We start from the raw sequence: 12,834 nt of genomic DNA on the forward strand, positions 1-12,834 counted from the left end.
CTCCCTTGAGGGGAAAACACCTGCCAAGGTTACTTGTAGGGTACTAGGGAGATGGAGGAGCAGGCAGGAGCTAACTCCTGAGGCAACATTATATTACTTTGACAGGAGTTTTATTCTATATCTGAATAGAGTAAGTTCCTTAGTGAAACTGGACTTGTCATCAAAAGGAGAGGAAAAAAATTAGTCCAAGGAGAGAAGTTACCAACATTCCACTGAGAAACCCAAAATATGGGAAGAGGGGAAAGAAAGAGGGGAACTCTTCTTGAGTTTCACCCTTTTCCCTTTCCTGGATTTCACAGGGAGTGACCCTATTGGGACCAGGCCCCCAGGAAGTTAGAGGGACTGGTTACCTCTCACCCAAATATTTTACCACACCTGGAGCTGGGGCTCCGAAGGGTAGTGTTTGCAGTGGGATGAGGTGGTGGGGTGAGGAAGAGTTAGGCTTGTGTTCTCCTTGAGGGAAAGAGGCTGCAGCCACCCTGAGGACCAAACCCCACCAAACTCAGTCCCCCAAATAAAGCCTCCTCAGAGCCCATAGGCTGTGTGGGACTTCACAGCATTGCTTTGGAGGTGCACTCTTTGAGAAATGGGAACTCCTGAGGGCCGATCTCTGTCTCCTGCCCAGTCAGGTGTTCCAGAATTGGTCTATGACTTCATGGGAGCTCTCTTTGGGAACAGAGACCTCCTTTTCTTCTCTTTTCCACCAAATTAAGCTAAATCTCTTTCTTCTAAACCCAAGAGGGTTTTCTTTGGAACTCTGATGTTCCACTCCCTTATGCTTGTCCCCAAGGACCTGGGAGTTTTCTCTTCTTGCCCCTTCTCTCTAAACAAATCTGATTTCGAGGCTTCAGCTACTCAGAAATAAATTATCTATACCAATTAGTGCTTGGAGCCTCCAGACTCATTTCTTATGTGTAGTTTAAGTGAATATGAGCTGTAGGGGTGATGATTGAAATATAAGGAGTTCTCCCTTAAGTTCAGGCCTGTGAGTGAGTGAGTGAGTATGTGTGTGTGTGGAGCGGGGGCTTGGGGACTGGAGGGGAACTCAGTTTGAAAACATTTCAAGACCCACTATCTGGGTAAGGTCCACCACTACTCTGGCAAATTTCCCTTGATGGACAGGTAATTTGAACTGAGCTAGAGGCTCCAAAGACTTCCCTTTCTCATTCTAATCAATTGCTCATTATCAGCCCATGTGTGTGTGTGGGGGGGGTGGGCATCGTCAGCCCAGAGATTACTGGATGATGGGGACAGGAAGCCTTCAGGGAATAGGTGGCTTTGTGGTTGAGCCAGGAAAGGATCAGAGCCATGGAAAGGGGACTTTTTAAAAGTGGAACTGCCCTCATTCACTGGGCACTGGGTCCTCTAGAGAAGGCCAGGGGGCACCCCAGAGCCCAGAGAGCCCAAGAGAACTTTGAAGCATGATCTTATGTGATTAAGTTCAGTCTCAGGTGATTGTCCTGGGTTCACTTCCAGGAAGCAGTCACTGATTCTTGCAAAGATATATCCATTCAGGGGAGCACAGGGCTGCACTTCCACCACCAAATCAAAACATGATGGAAGCCCCCATCCTTTCTCCCCTTGCTCTCAAGAAAGTTATGCTCAAACTGGGAAGATCTCTCATATGTGTTTTACATCCAGCCAGGCAATTTTCAGCTTGTAGAAGACAATTCCATCATTGTCCCCCCACACACATACACACTTTGGGTCTCTTGCACCAGAGAGAACCTAGGTGTGCAAGTTGTGTAAGTATGTATGTAGAAAGAAGCTGGGCATGTGTGTGTAAGGGTTAAGAATTCTGGCTCTGGAGCCAGATTACCTGCCCTAAAAGCTGTGAGATCCCTGCCAAGTTACATAACTCCTTTGTACCTCACGGTTTTCCCGTGTGTAAAATGTGGCTGGTAATACTAGTTCTTGGCTCATAGAACTTGAAGAGGGTGGAGTGAGTTAGTGTATGTAAAGCACTTAGTGCAGGCCTGGCACAGGGTAAAAGGCTCAATAAATATTAGCTCTTCAGAAGTGGTGCAGATCAGAAAAAGAGGAGATACAGAATGAGACTTGGTGGCAAGAGGGGAAAGCTGTGGAAATAGATACTTCTTATCTTTTCTTTCTCTGCTTTTCCTGAAAGGTGTGGCTCCTGGATAATCTTGCTTTCTAGTGTTTTCTGAGCTGGGTCAGTATTGAAAGCAGCCAAGGATAGTGGTATTTGGTGCTGGTGCAGCTTCAGCTCATCCTTGTGCTACCAGCCTTTGCCTCTCAAAGTCCTCCAACCTTCTTGTCCCCTGGTGTGGAAGACACCATGAGAATAAGAAAGCAGAGTCACAGATTGTTCGATTATGGGACCACTTTCCTTCACCTGGATTTGTAGGCTGTCATGAAGTCCTTGCAAAGAATGTGAATTAAATGAATATTTTTTCCTGGTTAGGGACAGACAACTTTCCTACTCCAGGTTTTCTAGGGTACTTGAATGAGCCAGTTTCAGCGTTTTCAGTGGTGGGACTGCATTACCCCCATCTCTTCCTCAATAACCTGCCCAGGGGCTCTGGCCATGCCCTCCCCCCCCAGATACCCACATGTATACCTGCTCTGAAATGTCAGTCAGGCTATAAAAGAATCATTTTTCAGACTTATTTGTTCAGGGCAACCAGGTTACTGGTCTGGTAATCTCCTTACCTCAGCCAGTTTCTGCATCACCAGGGATGCTGTGTATACCATGTTAAGAATTCTGTATCCCTTCCTATCCCTTTGATTTGGTTTTGAGTAGAAGAGATAAACACATGAATTATGGGCTGAAAAGAAGAAAAACTACCCATGACCTAACACACACTGACCAGCTTTTCCATCCCTACCTGACTCCAAGAGCAAAGGAAGCACAAGTCCAGCCATATAACTACCCTGAATTTGGCACATAGGAAGATGGATTTCTCTGATTGGAGCTGCATGGCTATCTTGCACGGAGAGGTGTTTTCTGTTCCCTTGAATAGTTCATTCTCCACTGGTGGGGAGAGGGACACTTTAAAAATCCACCAGTCAGACTTTGTGGGTGACGTCCTTTAGGGTAGGCTCCCATTGTTCCACTGAGGACAAAGAAAGGAAAAAAATGTCATCATTACTTCAAGGCCCTTAAACCCTTATGTTGGTCGCCTTTAGTTACTGGCTATTGTGCTCTACTGGATTTTAGTACCAGGTGACCCTTTCTTGTGCCTCACTTCTATCAGCCTTAGTCTATTCCCACCCTCATGTTCTTTATGTCTCAAGGCTTCTGCTGAGTTACACTGAGAGACTGATATTTCTTCACCTAATAACCTTTAGATAACTTTTCCTCTTAGGAAAGACAAAAAACAAACACACACACAAAAACTTGCTTAATTAAGCACCTGTAAAAATAGCAGGAAGGAGAGAATGGAATCACATTTGGGAAATGAACCTGGAAAAGCAGGGATCAGAAAGAACCTGAAAGAATTCTCTGCCCAGAATGTATCTGGCCCCTGGATTTGACTTTCTGGTTCCAGGCTTGCTATCTGAAAGGAGAAGGAACTGCACGGGATTAAAAAATAAGACAGAGACTTGCTGCTCCCATTTGGTTTTACCATTTCTCCTTGCCAATCTGCCAAAACCCTGTTGGGATTCCTGGGGCTTTGTTAAAACCTCTGACCTCTCCTAGGCACTGGGTGGCTCTTCAAATGGGTGAATCCTTGAGGCAGGGTGCTCCTCATTTTCCCCTTCTTATTTAGTTCAGAGACCTTGACCACAAAGGTAACTATGGAGAGGAAGGAGAGGAGGTTACTGGACAGTCTTATGGATTACGTTTTAGGGTACCAGGAAGAGTCTGAGATAACAGGATTGGGGGCAAGAGATAAAGCAGGTGGAACTGCCAGAATTTTTTAGGTTTCAGGGGCAATGGAATGTGCAGCTAGGATGTTTCCTCATATGCCTGTGTGTGATGCTGGAAACCAAGGACGTGCTGTTTCTGCATTCACGTTTTACTCTAGAAAGACTCATGTGAGTGTACAAGGTGTATATGTGTATGTGTGTTGCATGATAGATCTATACATGGTTTTGTAAAGTCACTCATGATACACGTATGAGCCTTGAACTTACAAGTTTCCTACTTAAGCATAGGGTAGTGCTGAATACACACATTTATTCTGGGGTTCAGACGGGTGACCTCAAAACCCGAGGGCTTTGGATGGGTTCTCTGGAGTTGCTAAGCAACCTTGAGCTCCTGAGAGTGTAAAGTTATCTTCCAGCCCAGCCCAAGCGAGGAGAAGGAGAGGATTTGAAAGTCTCCCAGAAAGCCCTTTTGTCTCGCTCCCCCAGGCCCGCGGTTCACAGCGCTACGACATCCAGAGGCAGGTTGCTCTCTCGCACTCGGTGGGATCAGCTCAGGCTCCGAAGTTTCGCTTCCTGCGAAGGCTGGCAGGACCAGGAGGGCCCCGCGCACACTGAAGGCGAAGGTTGAGCTGCCGCTTGAGCCAAACGCGGAGGCAAAGAGGAGCTGGGCCTGGGGGAACAGGATTTCCTCGCCTCTTGGGCGCGGCCGCTCCAGTCCTTGCCACACAAGGCTCCCTTTGTGGAGGGGCCCTGCTCCTGCGCAGACCCAAGTCGGCGAACAATAGTGCAATGTTGCCGCCCGCCGGACCCGGCTCTCCTGGCCACACCGCGGCGGCCGAAGGCGAGGAAACCGGGTGGCGCTTTTTTATAGTCACAAATATAAAATCGGGGCTTTCCCCCCTTTCGCTCGCCTCTTGCCCCAACGCCGATAGAAAGCAGATAAATTTATGAAGGGCGAGCTAAGAGAATAATTACAGGGTGAAGGCCGTTAAATTTTATTTCCAGTCCCAAAGGCAAAACCTGCGATTTTATTGCAAACATCTGGAAGGACCGAGAGGTGGGCACGCTGCTGGTTTAAAATAAAAATAGAAGATTTTATTTCGCGAAAACAAAAAAACATCATTAAAGACCTTTTGCCCCCACGGACTTTTATTTTTTAAAAGTGTGAGGGGGGTGGTTGAAGAGTCAACGACGCACGACGGTCCCGCAGCTCGCGGCGACCTGAACCAACCCGGGCGACTGGAGATGCGGTCCACCGGAGTGGGCCCACGCCGTCTGGGCGGAACTGGCCTTAGGTAGGCGTTTCCAGAAATCTGCTCCCTCCCACTATGCCTGAGGGTCCCTGTCCACTTCCCCGTTTCATGCTCTTTTGTTGTTTGGGGGCGCCAGTTTGGGGAAAGGAGTGAAAAGTGGGATGTTGGCTTCACATTCTGAGAAGATTCGATCACAGCAGTAATAAAGTCTCAAGTCTGACCAGTCCCGGACCAATTTAGAACCCTTTCGTTCCGGGAAACGGAGACACTGGCCCATTAATGTACTTGCCTAAGGTCACACAGTTTGGGTCCTGATGCTCCACCTCTACTTGGAGTCCCAATGGTTTCTTCCCACCCCATAGTCGCCTCATAATGTTTTATACCTGCCATGATGGCCGAATTCATTGAATTCATTACAATTCCCTTGCCCCCATAGGGTGTCCTACCCACGTGTTTAGGAGCAGTCTAACATGTCCTGCTGGTCAGCTATTTTTAACTTCCTTTTCAATTACTCACTCAGAACTCCAAAATCAAAGCCTGCTGGTGGCTCACCTTAGTATTGAGGCATCAACAGTGGTGGAATTTAAGGTGGTAGTTTGGTATGGGGTGATGAGAGGGAAAGACAGATGTATGCAGGATGTGGGGGTTCCTATTTTAAGTTGTATCAGTGACTCTTGTCCTGATGCTGCAGAGCTGTTTTTCCTTTTAAAAATCAGAATGCATGGTCATGGTCAGTTTTAGGCAAGCATTCCCTGTGCTGTCCTTTCTTTCCTGTATTTTTTCCTGCCAGCTTTAGGCCTGGGCTTCCATTCCTCATGTCTTTGCAGATGGTCAGTGATATCCAGTGATCTCAGACTTTCCAGGTGTTGAACACCTATTCTTCCTCTTTGGCATCCTGTAGGGGCTGGGTTGGGTCCTTCTCAATTTGTTTCAGGTCTAAAAAGGATTTGAAGTGGATTCAACACCTGTAGGATCCATCCAGGGCACAAGGTTGGTGTTTGTAGCTGGGAAACCTGGGGAGTGTCTAGAGTATTAGCTTCATCTAGGGACCTCACTCATCCCCAAAGGTTTAAAGAGACAGAAACTGGGGTAACAAGAGGATATTTTGAAAACCTTGTGAGTAATCAGTAATCAGAGACCACAGTTTTATCTTCTTTCATTTAATCCCTGCAACCTTTCTCACACCCCCAACTGCATGCTATCATATACTTAAACCACACATATTGAACCATCTTGCCTAATTTCCTCCAGACCTTACTCCCCATCAGCCCAGAGTTATACAATGAGTGTGTATGGTGGGGGCTTAGATTAACCCCTATACAGTGGCAGAATTTCACTGCCCTTCTCCTTTACCTACAGGAAACCCCTTTTTAACATGAATGTTTCAAGCCAGCTTGTCTTCACTTGGGTCAGTTTTTGTGGCCTAACCTGAAATTCCAGGATATTTTTGTATATGCGGTGGGGGTGGGAGCAACCTAAGTTCAACCTAAATAGGGGAGTGTAGGAACTCTTCCAGAACTTATGTGCTTATGTTCTAGGTTAGGGTACTCAGGAGGATCATTGAAGGCACTGTCCTTCTTTGTCTTCAGGACATTATGTCCAGGAACACCTATATATAGGTTCAGGCCTCCAGACTTGCCTTTTGGTTGGTGGGTAGCCAAAATGTGTGTGTGTGTGTGTGTGTGTGTGTGTGTGTCCTTGTTGTGGGCTTAGGGAAGGGTGTGTGACCTGTGGTGTATCTCTTTCTCAATCCAGTTCAGCCCTGTGAAAAAGAAGGAAGGGGAGAAGCTGCCAGAGAGAGACAGAGAGATGGGAGGTGGGATTGAAGAAAGACCTGGAAAAGTCTAAAGGGTTGCTCTAGCCATTTCTCACCTGGCTGGTCCAGGCAGGCTCTAATCTGGGCATTTGCCAGGCCAACAGTGGATCAGGAGTCCAGAGCGAGGAGGCCTGAGCCACTGGAGAAGGGAATTACACATTCCTGGCCTTTCTTTCCAATATTTTTGCTGATGCCAGGTAGTAGTGAAAGCACAGTCACATTGGGGAACAGCTAATGCAAACAGTGCCAGTGGCAGCTGAGGTTGGAGACCCTGCACCTCCCCACCTAGGTTCCCAGAGTCTGCAGGTGGCAGAGTCTGCAAGCAGAATCACAGAGGGTTTCAGTGAGTGGCTTCCAGATTTCCTGGGTTCTTTCTCCTTGGGGACCTCCAAGATTGAAACTCTGATTCTTGGGAAGGCCTGGGAGGCCAGACCTGGCTGGACCTCACTCATTCAGTGCTTTCCCTCCTCCTCCTCCCCCGCCACCACCGCCACCATCATCATCTTGCATATGTTGTTCTGCCAGCTTCTTCTCATTAGGGTTGGAGCCCAATTTGAGGGAGATTCCAAAGTAGCTTTTTTGCTTTCCTCCAAAGAGGCATATTCATGATATTCCAGCTTCCAGCACCAGACCACTTATTATAATAATGGCAAATACTAGATTTCCTCAGCTCTCGGACAGTAAGGTGGTAAATATGGCATTTTAGAGGTCCCATATGCTGTCCCTTCTCTCCCCAAGGTCGGAGGAAATGCAGGAGTTGGTTTTCCATGTCCTCTAACATGCCGTGGATCTCCCATGTGGCCTAAATTTACGGATTCAGAACTTGCTCGAGGCCTGGCTGTCAGCGGTACTTATTTGCTTGGCCTCTTAATCCGTCGCCCGCCCCAAGGACTAGGCTCTTTCTGGCCTCTTTGAGCGGGGGATAGAACCTTGTGTCCTGACTGGAAGAGGAGGCTGTGTCCAGGCCGCCGCCAGCGAAATCGGAGACGTTTACCCAGCTTGGCAGGACCAATTTCTCGGCCCTGAGCTTGCCCTGCACAAAATTGCGCTCGGGGTCTACTGACACCCGCGACCAGTGGCATAATTTCGGTAGAAATGTGGGAAAAGGAGTGTTTAGTAAGGGCCAGGAGGGTTGGATGTTAAATTATTTAGATATTCCTGAAGAAAGTATCATCCTAAGAGATTAAAAAATAAAGGAGGAAGGAAATGATCAGCGGGACGAAGGCGAGCCAGGCTCTGGAGGTGACCCAATTTGAAGAAAAATTTGAAAAAGTTTCTTCTCCACCATCAAAGTTCCTAGTCGCCCTTGCCCGGCACCGCTCTGTGGGTTCTCTGGAATAAGAGCCCGGAATAGGCGAAGCGCAGCTCAGCGTCTGCGCTGCAAGGAAAGCGAGTATTTGTTGCGTGTGGGCCCAGCGGAGAGATCCCTCCAGAGCGCGGTAAGCCGAACGCTCCACTGCCGGTCTCCAGCTCTCAGGGTGCTTGTGTCTCCTCCTCCACCAGGTAGAGCTGGAAAGAGGAAACAGTTTTTGGATTTTCAGTTACAAGACCCTGGATAGTAACGGGACTTTTTTGTTTGTTTCGTTTTGCCTTAACCAGAGTCGCTTAGGAAACATTAAATAGGAGCGTAGGAACCTGCGTGGCGAAAACTGGGCAGAACTCGTAGATCCGAAAGCACCTGGGGCGGGCGTGAGCTTATCAGAAGAATTTTCTAGCGTTTTGGGGCAGGTTAGCATTTTGTCAGGGTCACACAATTTCAGATCTGCAACTAATTTGATTCTGGACTTGGAGTGTCTATGAGATCCAGCAGATTTGAGGGGAAAATGTACGGATTTAGGATTTGCAGGAGTTTGTAAGGGCACAGATCAGACATCAACTTTAAGTCCCCCCTCAAGTAACCCATGTGAACCCTACTGGGAAGCCAGGGGTTAAAGTCGCCCCAGAAGCATACTGCCTACTACCCTCGCGCAGCCTTGGCCCGAGCCTCAGTCTCTCCTTTTCTCTCATTGGCTCACGCTCTCAGGGTTTCTCCTGTTCCCTTCTTGCTATTGGTTGGGGGCTGGCTTTTTTTCCCCTCAGTCTTTTTCTTCCTCCCCCCTCCCTCTCCCTCACCCCTCGGACAGGAGCGCACTGCCTGCCCCCTGTTCCTTGGGAAGGGAGGAATTTAGAGAAAAAAAAAAGTTTCCCAGAAGTTTGGATCAGAGGAAGGACGGGAAGACCGAGAGGGGAAGAGAGAGAGGGAGGAGAGAAAGGGAGAGGGAGGAGAAAGAGAGGGAGAGAATTAAAAAAAAAAAAAAAAAAAAAAAAAATGAAGTCCAGTCGGCACAGCCTGTGAGCGCCTGCCCGGGTGGGTGGGAAGCAGGACTCCCGCGCTCATGCAGCTAGCGGGCGGCGCTCCGGGCGCTAGTTCCTAGAGGCTGGGGCAGCTGGGGGCGCGGATCCGATCCGGCCGCGGAGGGCGGGGGAGGACGCAGGGGGAGGGTGCGGAGCCGCCGCTTCAGCCTGGCCGCCTTGCCGCCGCCTCTCTCGGACCGGGCCCGGCGGGCGCTCGGAGCGTGAGGGCGCGGGCTGCTCCCTCAGTAGCGGGGGCGAGCAGAGGCCGGGGTACGGGCGGCTAAAATGAGTGAAAGGAGAAGATCTGCAGTAGCCTTGAGCTCGCGAGCACATGCCTTCTCTGTTGAAGCCTTGATCGGCTCAAATAAAAAGCGGAAACTGCGAGACTGGGAGGAGAAGGGGCTGGACCTGTCCATGGAGGCGCTGAGCCCCGCAGGCCCACTCGGAGACTCGGAGGACTCGGCGGCACACGGCCTGGAGCCCCACCCGGGTGAGTGCGTCGGGACGGACTGCGCCAGGCGGGCAGAGAGGGGAAGCCGAAAAAAGTCGGCGGGTGTGGACTAAGGCCTCGCCGCTGACGCCCTGCCTGGCCTCAACACGGGTTTCTTTTCCTTGGCGCATTGTTTTAAGCTTCCCTAAGTTCGCCCGAACTAATTTGGGGGACTGACCCGAGCCTTACATTTCGCCAACTTCAAGCAAGGAAACCTATTTACTTATCCCCTTCTAGAGAGGAACGCAGAGTTTGGGGTGTCCCAAAGCTTAAGGGCTGCAGGTCCCTGGGTTAGGAAGTGCGGGGTCTAAGGCAATAGCGGGAGCCAGGAGGAGCTAAGGCTTGCTTCTGAGCGCTCTGGAGGACTAGTGCGTCGTTCTCGGCACAGATACTTCAGTCTCTAAATGCCCACTTTAGCTTTCAGTCTCAGTACCCACTGCTCTTCCAACTAACTTAGATAGTGGATGGTAATTATATTTCTACCCCGTTGGAGACAGGAATGGACGTTAGACCCTCTTGTCCTGAGCTTAGATCACATTTCACGTCCCATATCTCTGTGTAATTAGGAGCGGGGGGAGAGATTCGATTAATTTGTGTCTATTCGTATCCTGTGCCTACAATGCACCCAGAACACGCAAAATGCAGGGCGGATGTCAATGTCTGATTTTAACAGAACCCTAGAAAAGGGAAAAACAACTTAACGTTTTGTGTTAAGTGCCAAGATTACAACAGCAAAACAGCCCGGGGGAACAGCTGTTGTCAGAAGAACCTTGTGCGCTCGCAAACAGAACGCTCGCGGCTTGGTTTAGCGGCTTCAGAAATTTTCCGGCCCAGACTTCTATAACCATGCTGGAGGTGCTCCTGCTGACCAACCAGGGTTGGGGAATAGACCCAGGTCCACGCGCTGGCAAGAGCACGGTAGTGGGGCGGCGGCCCGCACAGTGGTAGGAGAGGCCGTGGACTCAGGAGCTTGGGGATCCCAGACTCAACGCTGGCCAAACTCGAGGAGGGACAGCTGTCGCTTACATTTTCTTTTTAGGCAGTGACAGTTCAATTTCCACGCTCCGAGGCTAATAATAACGCGATTAGCGAGTGACCTGCAGAGACTGGGTTTTATGAATTTTGCGTGTTCTTGCGGCCCGTTACGGAATTTGGGTTTAGTGCTGGGGAATTATTTTTATTAGTCGATGAAAAGAAAATTAAAAGGAGATTTATTCCGTCCATTCAAGTCTTACTCTGTATTTGGATGCGGGTACAGGTCCGCGAGAACTCCTGCGTGAGTGATTCAGGAAGGAACAGCATGGCTAATGTGTTTCCTTTAGATGGCCAGACCCAATTTCCTCACCTAATTTATCTGTTGTCAGAATCTCACTAGGGCCTTCTATACAGTTCGTGGAAGTTTTTGCAGGCCTTATACAATTTGCGATTTGGGAGGTTCTCTTTGATTTTCCCCACCGTGGAAAAAGCAAACGTTATTTAACTGCACATGGCAGCTGGCCTGTGCGGGAAGACTTCATTCTTGGAAGTCTGCAGGTCACTGAGTCTGTCTATGGTTTTATGTTCAAAAGGGTCAATGTGTAGGGTCATAATAAGGGACTGAGCTCATAGTTTCTCTTTCCCCTGTTGTTCGCAGCTGGAAAGGACGAAAGTGAGATCTGGGCAAAGATAGATGATGGAGGGATGAGGACATTGGGAATTGGTTTTCAAACTTTTGTTCAATAGCTTCTGCCCAATGGGGGTGGAGTAGGGTGGGGTGGAAGACCTAACATAGAACTAACTTTATGTAACAGTTGAGTCGGTCAGTTCCCTTACTTTATCCCTTTTTTAGAAAAGACAAGCATTTGAATTACAGGAAACAAAATATATTTAGGGGCAAGGGTCCTGGAGAAGGAAGAAACGAAGCCAGGAGTTCTTGTGAGGGCTTTCTGCAGAGTCTGGCTATAGCATGGTTAGGTTGGTTGAAGGCGAAGGAGGTCCCAGGGGGAGCACTGGCAATGGCTAAGGCTTCCTTACAGCGATCTGAATGAAATAGAAGTAGGATGAGAAAAGATCTTTTAGAATAAGGGCACCATGGTGTCCTTGAAATGCGACTGCTCAGAGGCAGAGCTGCTGGCTCTGGATTTGGAACAGGGATTGGAATCTTTTTCAGATCTTTGCTTTCTCCTCTAATACAGCTCCGGAACAGACAAAGGGGGCCACATTTAACTATGTTTGTATGAAGGAGTGGTGTATGCAACCCATTCTGTCCATGCCCGGCTGGGCCTCACAATTCTGTTCAATCTGTCACGCAGGGCCAGGCCTTAGGCCCTTCACAAGGCAGAAGCCGGAAAAAACAGCAAAAATAAAACCTAAACGGACACGGGGATAGGGAAGGATCCCTGCCCCCTCAGCACATGGACAACCGCCTAGTGTGACTGTATTTATCATTCTCATCTCCATACTCTTGACTGGTACCGCCAGTTTTCAGTCTTCCCCTCCGGAACCTGAAAATCCTCAGGATCCTCAGACAACCCGAGGCTCAGATTGTAATACTTAACTTTAATTCAAAGACGTGGCCTTTTGCTTTTTCACAGCCCCTTTTTCTTTCCGCGTCTGGACAGAGCTGGCTTTAGTTGGCGCCTGAGCACGCGCAGCCTGGGGCGCCAACCTGTAGCAGCGGGGGACCAGCCCGGCCTGCGCGCTGTAGGCACTCACCGGTCAGAGGACACAGTATGTATTTCAAAATTTTCAACCGAGCCTGGTGGCCCCCAAATACCGAGTCCTCCAGACTTGGGAGGGGGCTCATGAGGTACTCTTACTGTCATACCCGCACCCACACTCACTGTCTTTTGGAGAAACCGCTAGGATTCAGTCCCTACTGGTTAGAGAGGGTCTCAAGACCCGTTTCGGAGGAATCTGGCTCGAGCCTGCTCGCCTCCGCCTCTCTCTCTAAGCAACAGGAAACTTTCGAGCCAGGATCGGACAGAACAGCTGCTGCGGCTGCGGCCTTGGAAGTGTATTTCGGGCGCGCGGCGGCGCCATCTGCGCTGGGACCCCATCCCCAGCTCCACCCAGCCTCCCCAACTTTGGCTTGGGCCTTTCCCGCCGGAATCCTCAGTCGACTACGG

The 12,834-nt window shown here is 49.4% G+C and overlaps 1 protein-coding gene across 1 annotated transcript in view; it reads left to right on the plus strand.

Moving 5' to 3' along the window:
* Positions 1 to 9,379: 9,379 nt before the first annotated feature.
* The window catches only part of Tbx15 (T-box transcription factor 15), a 109,105-nt gene continuing 105,650 nt past the window's right edge, over positions 9,380 to 12,834 (plus strand). The window contains exon 1 of the mRNA XM_047560269.1: positions 9,380 to 9,727. Coding sequence (XP_047416225.1) covers positions 9,523 to 9,727 — 205 coding nt within the window. The 5' untranslated portion in view covers positions 9,380 to 9,522. The remainder of the gene's footprint in view (positions 9,728 to 12,834) is intronic.

This window comes from Sciurus carolinensis, chromosome 1 (genome assembly GCF_902686445.1).
Source record: "Sciurus carolinensis chromosome 1, mSciCar1.2, whole genome shotgun sequence".
Classification (NCBI taxonomy): Eukaryota; Metazoa; Chordata; class Mammalia; order Rodentia; family Sciuridae; genus Sciurus; species Sciurus carolinensis.